The sequence below is a fragment of the Macrosteles quadrilineatus genome, unplaced genomic scaffold, assembly GCF_028750875.1.
Source record: "Macrosteles quadrilineatus isolate MER2022 unplaced genomic scaffold, UCM_ALF_1.0 Scaffold_5__1_contigs__length_97177068, whole genome shotgun sequence".
NCBI lineage: Eukaryota > Metazoa > Arthropoda > Insecta > Hemiptera > Cicadellidae > Macrosteles > Macrosteles quadrilineatus.
In genome coordinates this window covers 53,357,436-53,379,285 of record NW_026542598.1, presented here as the reverse complement: position 1 = coordinate 53,379,285, position 21,850 = coordinate 53,357,436, and the positions used below count along the sequence as shown (strand labels likewise).

The 21,850-nt window shown below is 34.5% G+C and overlaps 2 protein-coding genes across 2 annotated transcripts in view; both read left to right on the top strand.

Moving 5' to 3' along the window:
- The first annotated feature begins 921 nt into the window (after positions 1–921).
- On the top strand, positions 922–3,638 carry LOC128994499 (uncharacterized). Its single transcript, XM_054419093.1, has 2 exons — positions 922–1,062; positions 3,386–3,638. The coding sequence occupies exon 2, from the start codon at positions 3,387–3,389 to the stop codon at positions 3,564–3,566; it is 180 nt and encodes a 59-aa protein (XP_054275068.1). The 5' UTR covers positions 922–1,062; position 3,386; the 3' UTR covers positions 3,567–3,638.
- A 3,802-nt stretch (positions 3,639–7,440) lies between these two features.
- Positions 7,441–21,850, top strand: part of LOC128994209 (coiled-coil domain-containing protein 130 homolog) — a 55,685-nt gene continuing 41,275 nt past the window's right edge. Inside the window, exons 1-4 of the mRNA XM_054418591.1 lie at positions 7,441–7,609; positions 12,162–12,383; positions 12,745–12,856; positions 13,892–14,152. Coding sequence (XP_054274566.1) covers positions 12,184–12,383; positions 12,745–12,856; positions 13,892–14,152 — 573 coding nt within the window. The 5' untranslated portion in view covers positions 7,441–7,609; positions 12,162–12,183. The remainder of the gene's footprint in view (positions 7,610–12,161; positions 12,384–12,744; positions 12,857–13,891; positions 14,153–21,850) is intronic.

Below are 21,850 nucleotides of genomic sequence, written 5' to 3'. Positions count from 1 at the left end.
GTACCCATGCATAGCCTCCTCTAATACAAGGACGCGGTATTGGTGTGTGGCAAAGTTGCCCCAGCCAAGTTGGGCCAGCCTGTTGCCATGGTAATAATAGTAACAAGTGTAATCATAGAAATTGTGCAGATGCTCTGAGGAGGCAATGTTGTAGTCCAATCTTGTTAGTGCAAATCTATTATTCATGTCTAAATCATAATTTGAACCTAGGACTAAATTTTTCCTGATATTTGTTCATGTTGCAGGTGGATTGTGATATAAATACAGATTTTAAAATTATGTCCAAGGTAAGTCTTGATTTAGGCTACTTTTAAACGTTTAAATTAATAAATTCAACTATAGTCAAAGTAAAATCAACAAGCCACTGCTTAGTAAAAGAAATCCACACCCCATTTTCAATTGAAATGTTACTGCAGAACAATGTATTAATCAGAGTTGAGAAAATTGTGACGACCTGTTACATGATGGTTCTGGCTGTCACATAGGATAAGAGGGAATAAACCGAACTGACTAGATAATAATTTGATTCAACGATATTCTTAATTATTGTGAAAAGCTGTCAAGTGGTTTTTTTGTTGGAGATATAGTGCATACCTTAGAAGTTAAGGTGGCGATTAGGCTAAACATGTAGCCTATTGAGTAGGCTACCTAGCAAATTTATTTTTATCCTACCAGCACATCAAAATTAAACTTTATAAATTTTCATCCAAGGGCTAATAATGCAGTGTTTACATGATTTGTGTCACTATTTTATTTTTAACCCCCATTATAACTTAATTTAAGAGACATGTGCTTATGTAGATATTTGTAACAAAAGAATTTGTTATATTATATCTGTGGTGTGGTAACTTATGTAGGCAAACATTTCTATAACTTGTAAATTTTTCAGGTTGATGGCAGAGCTTGATTTATTGAAAGTTCGGAGATTTCTAAGTAGGTGGAGTGCTTGCATCATTTTTCCTTCTATTGCTTTTACATCAATTTTCTTGGATTGGAACCACACCAGAAAGTGGAAGCTATCTCTGAAAGAAGCTAAGGACAAGGATACACTCAACAACTAATGTAAGTATCCCCCCAAATAAATACTCTGTAGTTAGAGTAAGAGGATCAACTTAGAAAAGCTTACCTTATTTATAGAAAGAATATTGGCCTGGCTAGTTACTCTTCATTAACCTTCCGTTGGGCGCATTGATTTTCAAACACCAGAGGGCGCTTTGATTTTCTGTTTATATTCTGTTGTTATTTTGTCACCAGCATGGCAACCCATAAGGCCCATGTTATTTTTTTTCAAATTTAAAATTCTTTTTTTCAGCTTATTTTTTAGCCTATTTTACTTAATAAAGCGATTCTGCACATCTACAGGAAAATATCTTTCTAACACTATGCGTGTTAGGGCTGTAATGCACACAAGCTTAGAAAACAGGTTTTAAAGAAACATGCTGCCGATTAATATACAGATAGGCCTAAAAGTACTTTGATACTTTGAAATATTCAGTTAGTTTTTAATGCATTCAGAGTTTTACTTCTTTTTTCAAAGATTTTCTGTTAACAATTCAATAGATTATTATATAGTTCATTATAAACCATTTTGTCCATCAGTTTTGTCCATAAACCATTCGTCAGAAATCAGATCAGATAATCCTATTTGGCTGGCGTGTATTTAATTTGAGACCCATATTGTTGTGCATTGATGTAGCCGCAAATCTGCCTGAATCTCGCCTTAGATCCTTGTGAACTACTGTTATTGTCTATTACTTTTATCAATGTCACAAAATATTTGATATTTATTACCATAAAAAACCCTGAATTTTGTTTTATAGTTTAAATCCTGGACCATGTACAAATTTGGTGTCAACTTGTTACTTGTACAAATAAGACATCACTGTCCTTTTTTCTTTAACCCACAGATAGTCATTTTATCTGTTGGTGGACAACTCTGAAACTTGACAAGGACATGAGTAACTAACTAAATTGTTAAGTTAGCTTTTACGTTAGATCTCTAAGAGCTTTGTTCTAGTTTTTCATATAATTTATTTGTCCTGTCGTAATAACTGTGATTCCATGTAAATTCATATTTCACTATTAGAAGGCCCAAGAGATTTCTAACACCTTGGAATTATTACCAACTGTTCCTGACCTTTCACATGGTTTTTCCCTCTGGTACCAGCTGTACACTCGTCATCATGAAAAGTTAGGTTTTCAAATATGATCATAGTCTTTCTGTGTTATCATTTCATGCATCAAGTTTATCTCACAACTATCGCACAACTTTCTTAGTGTAACAAGGAGCTTCTGCAGGGGCTTTTTTTTATTGTATGTGGAATGAGGGGGTCACATTTGCCCCCCTGGTCCTTCTTTTATACTTATTAAACTATCCAACCTTCTTTTATGTTCAATTAAGATTGTCCTAACCTTGGGATTGTCTCGGCTATAAACCTTTGTACAAAAGGTTCTTTTTACTGGGTATCTAAACGTAAAGTTAGTTTGACTTTAAACTTGTTTTAGTAAAAACTTAATATCCCAAACTATAAATTGCATAGTCTGTAGATTTATATCAAAGGGGTTACTTAGTCTTTCAATGACACATATTCAACTTAAATTATTACAATTATGGAAGTATTACGGTTTTACTAATAGCTGATTTCCCAATTCAATAAGTTTGTAAAGAAATTTTACCAAGAACTAAATTTTAGGTTGTTTTATTGTGTTTAATAATGTTTTTACCTGGCTAAGATAGTTGTTAAATGTGTGTAAATGGGTTTTCATTTCCGTGTTGTTGTTTTTATTAACTTTGTCGTTTCCAAACCTTAATGACGATTTCCACTTAATACCCACTTACTAGCCTGACAATTTTGAGTCAGGATGAATCTTTTGAGTACATAACAGGTAGTTTCAAAGGACAGATTAACCCTCCAGTACACAAGCGGCTAATAGTAACACCAGTACACGTGTGCGGACTAACAGTCCGCGTCTTACTTCTTACTGGAAACGCTCTTTTATATACCTAATAAAGTACATATAGCATCAAAATTTAAAATAATCAAAATATAGGGAAAATATACATGGTTAAATTTCAAAATAATTACAAATATTTCAAATTGAAAATGTGACCTGTTCTTCATCCTCTTTAAACATGGCGCGCCTAAATTTACATCCTCGTAGCTCCGGGCCAACTGACAATAAGACAGTCAAAACACCACCATTGTCCTTAGAAAGGTAGTGGGCGTATGTAGATGGCGTGTCTATGTCATTCACTCGCGGATTCACTTATTTCGGCATGTTTCTTTCAAATGTGCGGACTCTGAGTCCGCGGCGCGTGTACTGGAGGGTTAACTGTAGCACAGATAAAATAGACCTTAAATTAACTATTTTGCCTTTCTTGCAGAATGGGCAGAGCACTGTTTGGTATAACTAAAGACTTTGTCTGGCTGGGCATCCCACTGGCTGGTCTTCTATTGGGCAAGTATATAGATGACCTGGAGACTCTGAGAATGACGAGGTTCAGAGACAAGAGTTCTCTCTTCGGACGACAGTTGGCTCCTGGGGAAGCTCCTTCTTGGCCATGAAGTGTCTGAGTTTTATTAGTACTGTTATATTTATGGTTTATATGTATAAATAAAAGTTAAATCTGCAATCAAGTTTTTTCCCCAATCTACTGTTGAAATTTTACTGGTGAACTAAATTGTCTACTTCATAGAAATTTTTTACCCTTGTGTCAACTTAACTAGACAGATTGGACACTAATCAATATCGTAGGTAGTCAAATAATCATCATTATAGGTAAAAAGACTAAGGTAAATAACCAAAGTTCCCTGTCTTATATAATTATTAGTGTACAAGAATAATGTGTGAACACTTAGGGGAAAAGCTTGTTTATTGTAATCTTGTAAGAATTCTTTATGCTTTCAAGTTGTCTAAATCATTTAGTTTATTCATAATTTGCCTTCAGGATTGATTAAATGACAAAAATAATACTAATCCGTCATCAATCAATCCTATATTATTTGTCGTGGATGACTAGTTTCGGGGTTACTGGTTAAAATCCCATGTTCAAATTTTTTTTGTCAATCGTCAAACATAATTTTCTTGCACTAGCCATTGTCACATTTCACATATAAAGAAACATTTAATTTTACAAAAATATAAAAACATGACACATATAAGACATAAACCATTTAAAATGTAAATTTGTACCGTAAGTACAAGAAAATTATGTTTGAGAATTGACAAAAAGGATTTAAAACGGGTTTTAATCCCGAAGCTAGTCATCCTCTACAAATATAGGATTGATTGGACAGGTTACTGACCTATAATTTATGTCATTTTGTTTATCCGGGATACTTAAACATCCATTTTGTCAACAGTCTTAAGAGTTATAGGAGTAGCTGTTTTTCCTTAATTTCTGACCATTTTAATTTGAAATTTTGAACAACATTCTTCAATTACTTTTGTCATTTATAATTGTTGATATCTTTAAACAATCTTGCTTTAACAGCTTTGTCCTATTCACCCTCCTTGCAAAAGTGAGATGGAATTAAAATACATGAATGTGTACAATCATGAACTTAGCTAAAAGATCACAAGAACTTAGTTTGACAAGGGAAGGGGAAAAAATTGCACTGATGTTATGATATGAAACTTCTCTGGAGGAAGTTTTAAGGATTTAGTAAACTGAAACGTACATTTATGCACCTTACATTTTACTACCATTTGTGTTATCTTCAGTGGGTCTTCTTACAGTATCTTGCACCACCAGCACTAAGACTGTTGATGTCTCATTTACTAAACATTTAAGTACCGGTACACATAGTTTATGGTGTCATGGTCGGGTTGAATGATAGACAACATCACCATCTTTGACTATGGATAAATGATTATTTATTAAAAGATAAGATATAAAGTACACAAGCTAAGTTCTTTTTATTCTGAAATTGGACACACATTACCTATACAAATAATTGAATATTCACTACTTAGTAGTTTATCTTTGGTACATGAATATATTGATGAACTATGTCATAGAAATTGACTACTGTATAGTTTATCTAAAGTCAATGGCGTTAGCTAGGCAGTGCTAAAATGTATTTTTGCGTTAGCAGGGAAATACTGAGACTAGTTGAGTTGGCTCGTCTTAACGAGGAGGACGAGACACACACTACACACTGGCAGTCTGGCATTATGATGGATAGACGACAATCTAATCATCCCATTACAACTTAGTAACAGGTTACAGTAACCTGTTAATTTTGTAGTAGTCTGTTACCTCCCTACCACCATGGCGGAAATAAATTTACTTTAAAGTAATATTTACTTCCATCATGCCCTACCACCATTGAGATGAATAGATTATAACTGGAGTCACTACTCTCTGTTGAACATTAAAGAGAAAAGAGTGCCACTGTTTTGCTGTTTTTTCTGAAGTTATTTGGAAACACTATCAATGGTTTTTTTATACTAGATAAATACTAACTTATTTTCCTCTTTTCAAGCTATGATTAATGGTGAAAATAGTCAAGTTTCCTGGTTTGGAGATATTGTTTTAGCCAATTGCTTGGGTTTAGCCAATCAGCCCATTGAGATGAATTGTTTTGTTGTTTGTAGCTTATGGTTGTATTGTTGGTGTTAATGTTACGTGCTACGTACAGTTCTCGTGTACGTTTAATTCCGGCTGGAATGGAACGTTTCCTCACCTTTTAGCGAATTTCCCATATAGGGAATAGGCTATTACCTTAGGTCTCGTGATAAGACCTGGACCTGGGACGGATTTACTTTTTCGTTTTGAGGTCCCCAGAGGCCAAAAACACCATCCGTTCAAATTCACATATATATATATATACTAGCTGTAACCCGCGGGCTTTGCCCCGTTTAACTTCTTAATTTTCAAGATGATCTCGTTCGCATGGCTCAATCACGTCCTGGTTGAAGTTCGTTCGCTACGCTCACTTGCCTTCAGGTTAGCTCGTTCGACCATAAAGACCATAAAATTCGTTAAAAATATTAATTCTATTATTTAAAAAATTGCGGCCATTTTCCAAAATGGCGGCAAATTTGAAAAGTGGAAAAATGTGTATTTTATGGTCTTTATGGAATGTGGATGCAGTTTTAAGACTTATTTACTATTTGCATTTTCGCTATTACCTACATGTTTAGGAGCTACATGATGTAAAATGTTCACTGGAAGTCGTTTTTCTATAGGCTAACTCCTAAACGAGTGGGTTTATCGAACAAATGTCAAGAATAAAAAAGTTTTCAAATTGAATATTCTATCCGAAAACATGATAAAATATAGGGTGTTCCATAAGAAATTTCAAAGTTGGTCGCCATTTTGGAAAATGGCGGCTGAATTTTGAAAAAATAAAATAATTTTTTTTACTGCCACAAAAAATAAAGGAATGTCCCCCATTTAAAGTTTTTTCTAATTCTTACCCTGATGTCCCAATGGTGGCCTCCTTGAGTTGATCACCCTGTATAGATATATATATTTATATATATATATATGTCTGTTAGCTCGATAACTCGAACAAATATTATCAGATTTTGATGAAATTTGATAACGTTAAACCTACATTTATTCAAACGAGTTCACGAACCATAGCATGATCGGACCATGGGAATGGGGGCTTATGGGGTAAAAATGGAGTTTTTAAATTTTTGACCCTAAAAACATAAAATTTTTCTTTCCCAACCATTTTGTTGAGCTAAATAAAAAAAAAAACAATTTAGTATATTGAAGCATTGTTGTATGCCTAATGGTTACGGAGAAAAAAAATGTAAATTTAAAATTCCCATGTTATTCTTTATGTAGAAAATGAAAACTGTTGTAGTTTACTTGTTTATGGATATATGTTGAAACAATTGGCAAATTGATTTATTTCATCCTATACTATTGACGTTTGGTCAAACATATTTTTACCTTCCCCGTAACAGCAAACCTAAGCACGCGTTAAATCTAATCTTATTTAAATTGGGAACAAATATCTCTTATTATGGAAATATTTTAGTAAAAATGTAATCAGACAAGTTGAAATTCGCTTAGTCTGCAGGTTTGCTGGGTTGGGTTGTATTATTATTTTAAACAATATGTTTTGTTGCTTTCGTCTTTGATCCTGACGGACGGAACCGGCACAGGAAATCAGTTCATAAGCCAATGAGCGTGGAGCAGATAGCGTTACAAAAATAACACGGTGACCGTATTAATATGGAGTAACCACTGCACTGAGCTACAGTGGGAGTAACCATAACCATAACCACTAACCAGTACAGTAACGTGTTCTTGGTAACAGGTTGTGGTTACTTACCCACTAAGGAACAGGAACAGGTCATAAGTTTTTTACAAGCATTTACTAGGTAACTTACAAGTTATAAAAAAATTCGTCATTATCAATTAACACCTCTTTTTTGTGTTTGTGTTAGTAATTACTACGACGTGATGTGATGTGTTGGTTGATATGTGACGATGTGACTGGGTTTGTGAATGCGATCTGTCATTGAATTTAAAATAACATTTGCAAGCAATCAATATCAAACATAAACAACACAAACTAACTTATCCCCCAACTGCTTCAGGAACTTATGTTAAGTTTGATTAACTAACTTATAAGGACACCAAGTGAGTAGCACAATTATTTCGCTCAAAGAAATTACTAGATAAAAAAATCTATTCTGTCAGAACAGAAGTTTCTTGGAATTTTTTAGGTTAGAAATATTACCCTAACATATTAAGGGTTTATAGGCCTAAGTAACACTCAATTGATTGTTTTGTAAAAATTTCAATGGATTTAACTTAAGTTTAGGGTACGTTTGCCGTGAGTTTATCCTTAAGCCTATTATAGGCCTATGGTAGATGGACATAATAGTGATCCCCTATCTGAGTTTCGCAGCTCACTACAACAATCGTGATTGTAGTTTTGGGGGTACACTCTCAGTCTTAACTTAACTGGGCTATGGTAATATCGATTTATTTATTTATTCCAACGGGAAACCCATTAGGCCTACATTGAATCGATTAGAACTATCGATTCGATTAGTAAACCTTCATGCGATTTTTTCATTATCAGCAAGTTTGGTTACATTAGTTAGGTTAGGTTAAGGTAAACGTCCCTGTAGGTAGTTGACACCTTTAGGATGGAAATGGATGATAAAATTCTCAAATCAAAATTTTCAAGGTAATTTAGAAAACAATTGGGCCTACTGATAAATAAACATTAGACTTTGTACCTAGGCTACATTACACTTACATATATAGGCCTAATTTTTTTATTGAATTAGATTAACCAAATAAATAAATAAGTTACCGGTAAGCTAATGATTTTCTTAATATTTGCACATGTAAGTTACCAGTAGTTGACACATGGATTTTTGGATTTTACCAATATAGTTGACACCCAGTGTACCAGTAGTTTACACTTTGATTCTTTTAACCATTCTTATGAAGACTACAATATATTTCCAGATATTTAGTTTTAGATACAGAAACCATAACATATAAAATTTATTAGAAAGTATACATTAATAAATAATCTGATTTGGTTTTACGGCACTAGCCACTGATATTTTCCCTAGGTACTGTCATGTCTTCATCTGCCCTTGTAATTTGACCTTGGCTATTGAACGGCATACTCCCCTTTGTAGGTGGCATTTTATTACGTAAAATCATACAAACAATAGCCTATGATTTAGCTCTTTTGGGTTTAGTTTGGTTGTTACTTAAACGAGGTGTTAGCCCGTCCTACATACGGGAGTAGTCAGTTAAAACTGTGTACAAATCAGAACAGCTAGCGTACACGTATAAAGACAAATTTTATAGCAGCCTACAGTAGGAAGAGTAATTATCAATTGAGAAAGTGTATAGGCCTAGTCAACGATATCACCTTCCAATTCCATCGCATACCTGCCTCTTCCATAATCAATATCAACACAATACAATTACTCATACTATACACAATTTCCAGTAGATCTGAATAGAAACTCCCTAAAATTAAACGAAAACATCCAATAAAATTCACAGTACACATAATTAGAACGTTGTTGTCCTGACATTTTTAAACGAATCGTCCACACATATCCTGTATATCAATTTCACTGCATCAATTGCTAAATAAATATGTGTAAACAAAGAAAAGTAAAAACAACAACATATAGTTTGTTTTGGTAAACAGCTGAGTCAAAAATAAAATAATATTCATTTGAACAAAAGAACTGGTCGCATGTTTGAAGGAATTTAAAACGTAAAACACGCTAGTAAAGCTAGTGACTATGTTTATTAATTGTCTATGTTTATTATCCGTTCCGTTATCAGTTCTAATATCCTTAATAATTAAACCGCCCTCATTGAATCAATGTACACCGTAATTCCCCATATTCATTTATTTAAACTATAAAATATTCAGCGCCTCCAAACGTAATCACAATTAAACACACGCCAGACAACTTTTTAGATTTCATAAAAGGATAGTTAGTCTAATTGCAGTATCCTAGGTCAATGATTACGTTGTGCTCAATCTATGTCATTCATATCTGTATATCTTTGGATAAAACCCGTCTGGGTTGGGGTGGTAATTTAAAATCGTATTATTGAGGGTTCTTGGTCTCCTTCTTTATGACATCAATATTTCCGGGCCTAATCCAAACAAAGTTTAATCATTCAAAAACATTGATTGTAATCAAACCAAGATGAATTAAAACGTGTAAAAAAATGATTTTCCTACCCTTTCCTAAAAAAGTTGAGCAGTATAATAATTTGCAAACACTTTTTTTAAGACTCGTGTACAGAGCCTCAACTTGTATACATTGATGGTGTTACTTTTCTCGGTGGTCTGCTAATCTTACTTATTTCCTAAAAATCAATGACTAATCAGAGTAAATAAAATAACCTCGTAGTTCTACAGAGCATTTTTATATTTAACCAGTTGTTAGTTAAAAGAAAATTATGTTGCACTAAAACAAACCGAAGATTGCAAAGATTCATTTAAAAAATCATTTGAACATCTTAGTATTTTACCTATGTATATTTAAATAATCTGTCATCGTCTTATCGAAGGATTGAACGTATCAATGATTAGCATTACACATAGTATAAATAAGTCAACCCTTATGTCTTTTAATTTTATCCAAATGCTGTATTTGTGTTACAAACGCTGAATGTTTACAGCTGTTATGTTAAACAAATTATATTACACCAAAAGCTAGTTTAGAATCTTAGCGTCGGCTGCTAGACTTTTCAAAAATTAAAACTTAATTTCTAAATAACTGGGACCCTAAACTAAAATTATGGCTTCTACATTCCCTAGTTCTCAAAATTATCTTTCTTTCAACCCAAAAATCATGAAAATCCGTCGAGTGGTTGATTCAGAATCGTGAAATAAAAAAACCCTGTTTCGTTTTAATATTATAGATTACAAAATTATCTTTAAGTTACTGAGAAAATTAGAGTTCAGGCCTACGCACCGAAAGTTGACAGGTTACTGGTATGTTCCAGTAGTTACCCATAGTCCCCTGTCTACTCTAAGAAAATAAAGAATTCTGGCCTATGTACCAACAGTTGGCAGGGCATGTTCCAGTAGTGACACCCTGTCTAGTGATGTGGGTCGGGAATATTGCTAGTGGGAGGGAACTTATTAACTGGGAATATTGCCGTGAATATTTCTTTGGCGTAGGACCGAGAGATTCCCAAATATTGGGAATTTATGAAAATTCTAAAATTTTGGACGTTTGAACACATAAGTTAGGCAGTTAAAGAACCTTAAAACTATGTTACGTAAATTCATACATCTTAATATAAGTTAAGAGTTCTCATTCCATGCCTTAATTTCCTGTATGGAAACAAGTTAGAATTTATGAAACTGGATGAATTTTAATTCTTAAACTGTCATAAAAAACTTGAGGTAGGCCTACCTATTTATATACAAAGCACTTTACAACGAACGATACACAAATGCCCAACCTAAGTTGGAATACACTACAGAAGGTAGCAGTCAAAAAATATGCACTGTATAACAGTCAAGTCATGATTCAACATGCAAATAAGTCTCATTGGTGGAGTCATTGCGAACGGTGCTATTAGTGTTCCATTGTGTGAGCTGTTCACACTACACCTTTTATAGACTATATAGTGTTTTGTGATTGGTTATTATTTGCATGTTATATCATGACGACTGTTATACAGTGCATATTTTTTGACTGCTACCTTCTGTAGTGTATTCCAACTTAGGTTGGGCATTTGTGTATTGTTAGTCTAGCTAGGCCTACCGCAGCTGGCTGCGTACTGATTGTAGGAACATTCTGGTGCCAAGATAGCATAGCGGCCCTACCCATGACAACTGCAGCGCCAGGCCAAAAAATGTGTCACTGCCTGTATAGCCATCGTAATTCCATTTAATTTTTTATAATAATATTTAGGGTTTGAGAGCCACACTTGTTTAGCTTGGGTAGGGACAAAGATTTTGACCTTCAAGTCTCATGCCAAAATGAGGTCAGGTCAAAATCGGGCTGGAAAGTATTAATTTTTAATACCTATTAATTGTTATAGGCTACTTTAATACAGAGTGAAATTGACAATGAACAAAATAGTCCTCGGTCATGAAAAAATCATGAGCCTCCCCTCTAGTAGCGGTGAAATTGAGGATATCTTCAGTTACTGTGGAGGAATCATAAACGTCTCCTACAGTCACAGTGAAATTATGAACATCTCCTGTAACTGTAGAGAAATCTTAAACATATTTTGTAGCTGCAAAGTCTTTGTCCCACGATTGCTGTAAGTTCATGATTCTCGATCGCACAATCTTTGCAGACGCTTATGGCAATCATAAAAATCAAAAGCTCTGCTGAAAAAATTAAAACCCCTAACATATTATCGGTGAAATATATAAAAAAAAATATCCTTTGAGAGCCCAAATGAGGCCCCCTTCCAGGCCGAGGATACAACCTCCGTGTCCGCCATTAGTAACATTCTCGCCTCTGATGACAAGAGAAGGCAAAGCGTACATACATATTGGTTGGCTTATTCAATTTTTCTTGTATGTTTGGAGATTCTTTATCTTGTAAATTGGTGAAGTTATTTGTTCAGTTTGAACAGTCAATAAAGCAAATCACTTTTACCATTAAAATCTTGTTATTTAGTTTGTTTTCAATCTATACATATGTGATGGTTGCTATATGTACAGGTATCAGTAAGGAAGATCCAAAATGGGTGAACGGAAAGGTACAAATAAATATTATCCGCCAGACTATGATCCGAAGGCTGGCGGCCTCAACAAATTTCTGGGCACTCACGCTCTCCGAGAGCGAGCCCGGAAGCTGCACATGGGTATTCTTATCATCCGATTTGAAATGCCCTACAACATTTGGTGCGAAGGCTGCAAAAACCACATTGGAATGGGAGTCAGGTTTGTTTGAATTTGTAAATATTAGTTTTATTAGGATTGGCATGCTTAAGAATAAAACAATTTGACCAGGTCTGTTGTTCTTTTCCTGCCAATATTATTGACTATACACCACATCTCTTGAAAACCACTGCTTGAAAAATCAACTGTTGTATTAGCTGAAAGAATAATTTTCTAATTCATAAAAATCTCTACTTGGCAGCTTTGTAGGGTTTGTATAAAACATGCCAGACTGTGCCATGTAGCCTACTTAATATTATTGTTAATCATGAGTTTTTTAAATGAAAATGACAACATCAATCGAGAATACTAGATTTTAGAAGAGGACCGGTAGAATTGACATGAAATCACTTGGTACTTTCAGGTATAATGCAGAGAAGACAAAAATTGGTATGTACTATTCTACTCCAATATACCAGTTTCGTATGAAATGTCATCTGTGCGACAATCATTTTGAAATCAAGACTGATCCAGGGGTAAGTAGTGAAGAGTTAATGTGGTATATTTATTTGTGCGTAACTTATATTGCATCAGTTACCAAGCTTATATGTAATAATACTGTAATAAATTAGCCTACATCTGTGGCCACATAGCCTTTGTCAAATTATTGAAATTCAACCCTTCATGGGTGATTTGATCATAAAGCCTAAAAGATCGCTCACACAGTTTTTTTCTGGACAATGAAATCATAGACAAACTATGTGAAAGCATAATAAATCGTAAAAAATACATACACATGCCATTTAGATCAATTAGATAAATATGATTGAACACTTATTGGTATATAAAAAGAATGTAAATAATAAGAGAAAACAAAACACAAGAGGGGACACATTAAACTAAACTCTAAAAACTTAGAGGGCAAAATACATGGTAGAGTCAGTGTTACATGACACTTCATATTCTCACTAGGATGTAAGGGGTAGTAAAGGGGGGGGGGGGTTCCCTGAGGTCCCGAGTTAAAATCCTGCCAAATCACCGATGGATTTTGTCTAAGTGATAATGCTGCAACCCTAGGTCTAGCCTGAAATAATGTGGAAAATCCTGTGCTTGTGCCCAGTGTCCTAGGATAAAAAAAGGGGTTTTTGGGGGAGAATTTTGAAGAGTAAAATGAGGTTGTCTATTCCTAGAAATACATAGGTGAGTTAATGTGACTTAAATACGTACAACTGGAAAAACTTTAAGGAAATCTCTGTGAAGTCACATATCTAGGGTTAATAACAATATTACTTTTAGAAAGTCAGCCTAACCTGTTTTATTTGTAAATTCTATTCATTAAGAAAGTATTATGTATAGGCCATAGAATAAAGCGATAATAATGATTTGTGGATAGTATAATCTCAACCTGAATTTTACTTTGTTAAAGACTCAAATGCACAATTATTCATGTGGCTTTCCTTTTAACATTAGGTTACATTAGGATGTTATCTGTTCTTTCCTAATACACAACAATCATAAAAATAAATAGTAAGGACTAATTGGAACTAAACTTATAACAGATATTTTTCTAGAATCTAGACTATGTTATCGTGAGTGGGGCGAGAAGACAGGAGAACCGGTGGGATCCGACGCAGAATGGACAAGTTGTACCAGAGGACAAGGAAACTTCAAAGAGACTGTTTGACGATGCTATGTTCAAACTGGAACACGGAACCAGTGACGAAGGATCTGCCAAAAAGTTGAACCCTACGCTAGGAAGACTCATCAACCGCAATCACACCGCTTGGAAGGACGATTTTGCAGCCAATAGTGCTTTGAGGGCACAGTTTAGGGTACAGTAATTTTTATTTTTTATTATTTGGTAAAGATTTTATCCTTAAATTTGTTTGATTTTAGTACCTCACTATTGTAAAATTGTATTTAGCATTAAAAGGGTGTATAAATTCATCATGATAAGAACCTTAAGTTGTTCTTTTAGATATAAAAGTTTAACTTAACTCACAAAATGAGTGTAGATTAGTAAGACGATTTAGGCCTGTGTGAAGGACCAAAACATTTTATTCTTTGTCTTACTATTTTTTAGCGAATTTCCCTATAGGGAAGTAGCTATTACCATAGGTACTCATGGTAAGACTTAGGCCCGGGACCGATTTACTTTTTCATTTTAATGTCCCCAGAGGCCAAAAACACCATTCGTTCAAATTTTTATATATGTATCTATATATATAAAAGGCAAAGCCCTCACTGACTGACTGACTGACTGACTGACTCACTCACTCACTCATCACTAATTCTCCCACTTCCCACCATTTACCTAGGAGGCTGAAATTTGGTACACTGATTTTTTAGGCATTAAATAGGAAAACTAAGTAGTTTTTATTCTGATCGGACTCTCGGGCTCCGCCCCAGTTGGCTCTGGAGTTTCCCATGTTAACCTTATAGAGTGGAGGCTGGCGTTTACCCCCCCTCCCCCCCCGGTAGGAATTTTCGACATATACATTTTTTTGGTTTGTATTGACATGTACTTTAAGGTTTTAGGTGTTTGCCACTTGTAAATTACAGCATGTTCCGGAAAACACGAAAATATCATGAATATATATATTAAAAAAAATGGTTTTTCTTTAGCGAGTTCGTTTGGCTCTACAACCCGACCTATTTTCATGATTGAGGTCTCAAATTGAAGGTATTAACGCACAGATTTCACATCAAGCATCGGCATATAGTTGCCTACAGTCCCACTCGGCTTATACGTAAACAACATTTTCCCCATGTATTTCTTATGGGAGTTAAATTTGGTTTTTCTTTTCCGAGTTAGTTTGGCTCTTCTACCCACCCGATTTTCATTATTGAGGTCTCAAATTGAAGGTATGCACGCACAGATTTCACATCAAGCATCAGTATATATTTATCGAGAGTTCCACTCGGCTTATACATAAATTAAATTTACCCCCCATATATTTCTAAAGGGAGTTAAATTTGTTTTTTTTTTCTTTTCCGAGTTTCTTTGGCTCTTCTACACGTCCGATCATCATGATTGAGGTCTTAAATTGGTAGTATGCACACATATATTTCACATCAAGCATCATCGTAGGCCTATATTTATCTACTTTATTACTCGACCAAAAAACATAGGTTTGATATATTTTTTAATTGGTATTTCAATTTAAATTGTACAGTATTTTACCATTTGTAATTATATAACCCTATATATTTTGGTCTAAGAACCTTCAGTGAAATACCGGCTTGCATTTAAGATATTAGTTATTCAAATCGGACGGTTTTCAAGCAAACGCAAGGTGAACATCCAACATAAAAAAAAATTATAAGGTTTTTCTATGATTGAATATCAATAGCTCCAGTATTGTTTACGTTTTTTTATATGTTTTAGACTCAAAATAATCAGTCAATTATAGGCTTTAATTTGAGCTATTGATCGTTTGAATCAGTTAAGTGTAAGATACTGTATTACACAATCAAAAATCTAAGATATGATATTTATTTTAACGCTGCAGCGCAGCATAGGTCCTTTAGTATAGATTTTTACTTTCTCCCCCTATACCATAGTATATGGAGAAAGTATTGTTTTCGTCAAAATTTTCGAGTTTGAGTTTTGAGTGGATATATTCGTTTTGGGTCCCCCTGGACCCAAAAAAGTGGTTTTTGAAGTGATGTCTGTGTGTGTGTGTATGTGTGTGTGGGTGTACATAAGCACCAATACGAGGTCTTTTGTGTGTCCACTCACGGTTATCTGAGGTCTTTTAGAATTCGAGGTCCTGAAGTCAGGACCTCGGATCCGAATGACCTCAGATTCGTACTAAACAGGCTGAGAGCATCCTAAAAATATATGTTTTGTATAGGGTTTCATCAGGACCTCGAATAGCAGTGAAATGTAAACGTGGTAGTGTCGACGATTGGCCGCTGGAGCGCTAGCGTCGATCCTTCTACACACAGCTTGATTTTCGTGTGACTGTCCACGGTCGATTAGAGGTCCTGTACACATTTTCAACAAATCTAATCGTGTTCCGTTTAACGGTAAAACGAGGCTTCCCCTCCACCCCCACTACTTTCCATTGGTCTCAATCGCTACCACATCGTCTTTTTGACGAACTGTTCTAGCATCTGCTGCGGAAAGCACTAGAATAGGGGCGCGACCGAGTCAACGCCAATATCACTCACTCATGCACAGTGTTAATAACTAATCACGTTGGCTTTCCTTTTTAATTAATTTAGTTGAAGTAATTTTCCCCGGGTGATTATCCATATTTTATCATTCCCTGATCACTGTGGATTGAAATATTGTTATTAAAATAACCCATCTTAATTTTTTTTTCAAGTAGGAGTCACTGATGCACTTGGAAATTTGTCACGAGGTTGTCTTATATTTCATTATGGCATTGTTTGGGGGTTTGTATCTGTTTTTAAAATTCGTTATCCAGGTTACATTCATCGCGAGTCGCGGATAGTGGACTAGAGTGATGAGCACCACTCTTTTTCTTTTAAACATTATAAATTGTTTCAGGCATTTCAAATTACGGTTGACATTAACATTTTATCGATCATTTTATTTGTTCGGACTTTGCCAAATTGTGGAGAAGTCATAGAGCTAAGGCTGGCGTTGACCATTCGGACTTGGTGTTTTTTAACACACTTATTGCATACAAAACGTCAGGTCCTAAGCTGCAACATGTATTTTTAAACTGTTTAGCAGTCACGAGTCTGAAATTTCATCAAAGGACAAAAGTGGACACACGCCTTTTATAAGTTTGAGATACGCATACTCGGATTCAGTATGTTAATAATTTGAAATGGTTACGGATTATGTTAAAGAATTTTATATGAATTTTTATTATCGAAAGCGAACAAAATACCATTAAGTTTTGAACGGATTATTGAGCGGAGCGAGCGAAGCTCTTATACTACACTCCTGCTTTTGTTTTACAAATTGTACTCCTCTTGAACGGCTGAAGCGATCTGCACGAAATTTAACACAGTCATAGTACCCAACCATGGGAAGGTATAAATCTGAAATGGTACAAATCGGACCATAGGACTTTTCCCTACATAATTGCAAACTTTTCGAAATTTAATATGGGCCTTATGGGTTAATTGGTCGCCATGACATTATTTTCGAGTTAACACTAAAAAGTAAACAAGAGCCTCGACATATGTTAGTCTAAAAAGTCTACCACATTATAAATACAGTACAAAAGAAAAAATCGGATGAATACTAAAGAGCATATTAGTCTATTGCATGTAATACGAATTGATTAACAATCAGTTCTGTATTGAGTGATTAATATTATGGCATTTATATTTAATTGTATAATCGTTCTGTTCTTTTGACAACAACGAATAGTCAACTAATTAGGTCTAAGCCTATGTTGCGCGGAGAAGGAGAAGATAAAACGAGATCATAAAAAAACCACTACAACATAATTATACAAACAAAAATCACACCACCCTTGATTTGCAAGTAAATTTGTAAAAAATGTACTTGTAGCTAAAAATACAAAATCATTTTACGAAATGAAATCACAACCACTTGGTTTACAGGTAAGGTTTAAAACTAAATGGTGTAACTTAGACAATAAAATCCCAAAGGATTAGCAGTAATATTGCTGTGTGCATTTCAACAAAAATTAATTACTAATTAAATTAGGCCTATATGCTCCTCTGTCAAATTCATGAGAAGATGTAACAACGTCGTTTAACCAAATAGGCCTATTGTCTACCACCACCTCGTTTTACTCTACGATACTAAATTGGAAATCTATTATATTATTAAAGTGATACAATCAAATTTTATGTAAACGGTTAAGGTAAGGTCATTTACCAAATAAAAATATGGGCATATGTCACATCAAAATGAAGCTTAGAGTGTGTAGATTTGCCGAAAAGTATTGATATGGACGAATTTCCTAAGGGCTCTGCCCCACAGGCTGATTTCCAAAGGGCTACGCCTGGCATGCTTCCAAAGTTTAAATGATTTAATTTAATTTAGTTAATGAAACAGCTGGTCAGTACAATGAACTGATGTTTGTTTATTTTATAAAAAAAATATGTTTGTGACGCTTTATGTAGATTGAGGAGGGTTATGTTTGGTTTTAAAGAAATTAAAGTTGTATACGTTTTGTAAAGTATTGCTCAAGGTTTCATTTTGTAATTTATATAGTAAGCTAATCAAATCAGGCTAATGGAAATTTGCCTATTGTCTGCAGGTTTGCAATGGCGGGGGTATTTACTATATTTTCCAATTCTTCACTCAAAACATTAATTACTTCATCGACAACTTCTTCAACAACTTCATCCACTGCATTTTCGTATTCCACGTCAAATTCATCCATTTGATACTGAACAAAAACACTGTGGTGTCACACTGGCCGCCACTAAAACAGTTTCTGTGGCAGCCAGTACTGTCCCCGTGTCTGTACCGGCTACTGTCTTGACAGTACAGTGGCCGCCACTTGTGGACGCCAGTACTGGACGCCACTACTGTCCCCGTCTGCAGGGGGCTTTTAGTAAATGGTCTGAAATAGCTGACAAACAGTGCAGAGGAAAAGGGAAGAACAATCGGATTAATAGCATCGAGCATAATTTACAACAAAATGAATAACCAATAATAAGCGTAGCCGGAATTAGGCTGATGCACCATATTGCGTTTGGATACTGTAAATAACTTTTACGGAATTTATGTGAGCAAGACGTGTCATTAATGTAGACTTTAAATATGTACTGCAATCTGCAATTCCAAAAACAAATATATTTGCAGTCTATAAATAGGAATTCCATTAATGTGAACCAAATATAACACTCATAATTTCGATACTGCAATTAGACAATTCGTTGACGTGAACCCGAAGTATCATTGACTTTGAATACTGTACATAGACATCTAATATCAGTGAAGCAGAAGTAGGCCTAAGCCTACCGTTGACTTCGGATACTGCAATTAGGCATTTTATTTATGTGAACAAAATAAATGGACCATTGATTTAGGATACTGCAAGTAGACTATTAATTTACATGTACCATTGAGTTTGGATACTACGAGTAAACAATCCGTCTACGTGAACCAGACGTACCATTGACTTTAGAATCTGTAAATAGGCACTTCATTTATGCCAACCAGATGAAACATAGAATATGGTTCCTGCAAGTAGTCAATTCATTCACTTAATCCTGACTTATGATTGACTTTGGATACCTACTGCAAATAGGCATTCTATTTAAAATGCGAAATATTCATTGACATTGAATTAATATGCTGGCTCCGCTCAATATTGCAAGCAGACAACTGCATTGTACACCAAGTGTTAAATAATTTCATATGTTTCTTTATGATCGGAAGCAAACAAATTAGCAGCAAGTTTTGCTGTAATATACTATACATAAATACCTACTAATACATCCGGTCATATTACCACGAGAAAGATAACTTCGGTTAACTTATATTGTCGATAGTAAAAAATATATGAAAACTTCAAGTTCTAATCTGTATCTTACATTGTTATGTTAAGTAGTTGCGGGCCGTGTTTTCAAAGATTTTACCAGATACGAAAATATTGTTTTTACAAATAAAGATAATAAAACGGGAGTTGCATGCATAATTAGTCTGTTCATAGGTAATTAGGGAATGGAAATTGTCATATGGTTTATAGTCGAACACTTTCCAAAAGATATATTTTTTTCTCTTGAAAGATAAAAAATGCCGAGGAGTTGTTCTGTAAAAATGTACACAACCTTTTATTTTCCGTCCCAAATGAAATACGATAACAATATACTCAGACCACTCAGACTCAACGTAAGCTATACAATTTTCATAAAAAACATTTATTCCTTATCGGCATCGTCAGATTTTTCCTTTTTTCTTCCAATTTCTACGCTTATGGCATTTTTACTTATCAACAAGTTAAGGGGAGTTTTGTTTTGATATTATTAATACTGTTGGCAAAAACAAACCTAATCCAACACCAAGACCTCTAAAGCACCTTTACAGTAGATGTGTGTGGCATCCGAGCTGTGACAGTGTTGCCAGATTTCGCACGCCTCGTCGATGTTGCCACGTTGCGCTACGGGTTGTCCTAGATCTGGAGTACTTGGGCTGAGGGGTTTTGAGCATGCATGATAGTATTACGCAATATTATTGATGATTATTGTAATATGGACAGTGGTGTTAAAAATTATATGTTGCCTATTTCAAAATTAGTCGATAAGGTCGGAGAGGGTGCAAAAATATCGGGGGGTGCTATGCGTTAAAACGCTGATATCTCGAAAATGGTAAAATGTAGAACATCGGTCAAAAAGTCGTTGTAATTCTAAAAATGTGGAGTACAATAACGGTTGTGAGATCCGAAGTGGTATCTCTAATAATGAACAAGTTATTGTATAAAATATGTAAAAATAGACTACTATTGTATTTTTTTACAGAAGGTAGAATTAATTTGTGAGTGTCGCAAATAAGAAATTTTCAATATGTTCGCTGACAGAAATAATATGTACTGTGCTGATAAAAATACGCATTCGCCTACTTTCCAGGTGGTCGATAACTTGATGGGAGGGGAAAAATGGCATAAATGGTTTCTGCATTAAACCGACTATATCTCGATTAAGGTAAGAGATGGGAAATCGGTCAAAACGTCGTTTAAATAAAAAAGAAATATGACCAATAAAAAATGTTAGTAGGTACAAAATTGAATCTTAAGTAATAAACAAGTTGTGTCACAGAATAAACTTTATGCACCTATTTTTGTTTTCAATAATCGTAGAATTGTTGATAAATAATAGTGTAGTTCGTAAATTAATTGACTAACTGTTAACTATGTGCATATTCTTAAAAAAAAAATATTACTGTATTACGAATACCTATTATATAGGTTTTAAAATGTAAAACACAGCCTCCAAACTCCGTATAATACTTGCGGTTTCACCGTAGTCTAGTCTTATAATAATAATGCCTTACATGTAGTTTTGATGTATTTTTTAATACATTTATTTGTGCTATTACACGAGCAATATGTGGTTTAAAAAACCTGTAGCTGTAAAAAATCTCCCGTCGCAGCAAACCTGCAGACTAAGCGAATTTCCATTTGCCCGACTGGATGTACACTAAAATGTCTCCTTAAAAATATAACATATATTCCCTATTTAAATAAAATTAGTTTAACGAGTACATAGGTTTGCTGCAACAGGGAGGGTAAAAATGTGTTCTTTTTTTGTAAAATGTTAATCGTTTAGTATGAAATGAATGCATTTTCCAAATGTCATCAAAATATGGCAAACCACAACAGTTTACTTATTCTCCGTAAGAATAACATGGGAATTTTATAAATTTACAGATTTTAGGAATTTTCTCCGTAACAATTAGACGCATAATTACACCTCACTATACTAAATCATTTGTTTTTTAAGCTCTACTAAATGGTTTGAAAAGAAATTGCTAAATTTTAAGTTATATGGTCAAAATTGGGAAACCCCAATTTTACCCCATGAAACCCCCCATAAACCCTTGTTCCCATAGTCCGATCATGCTG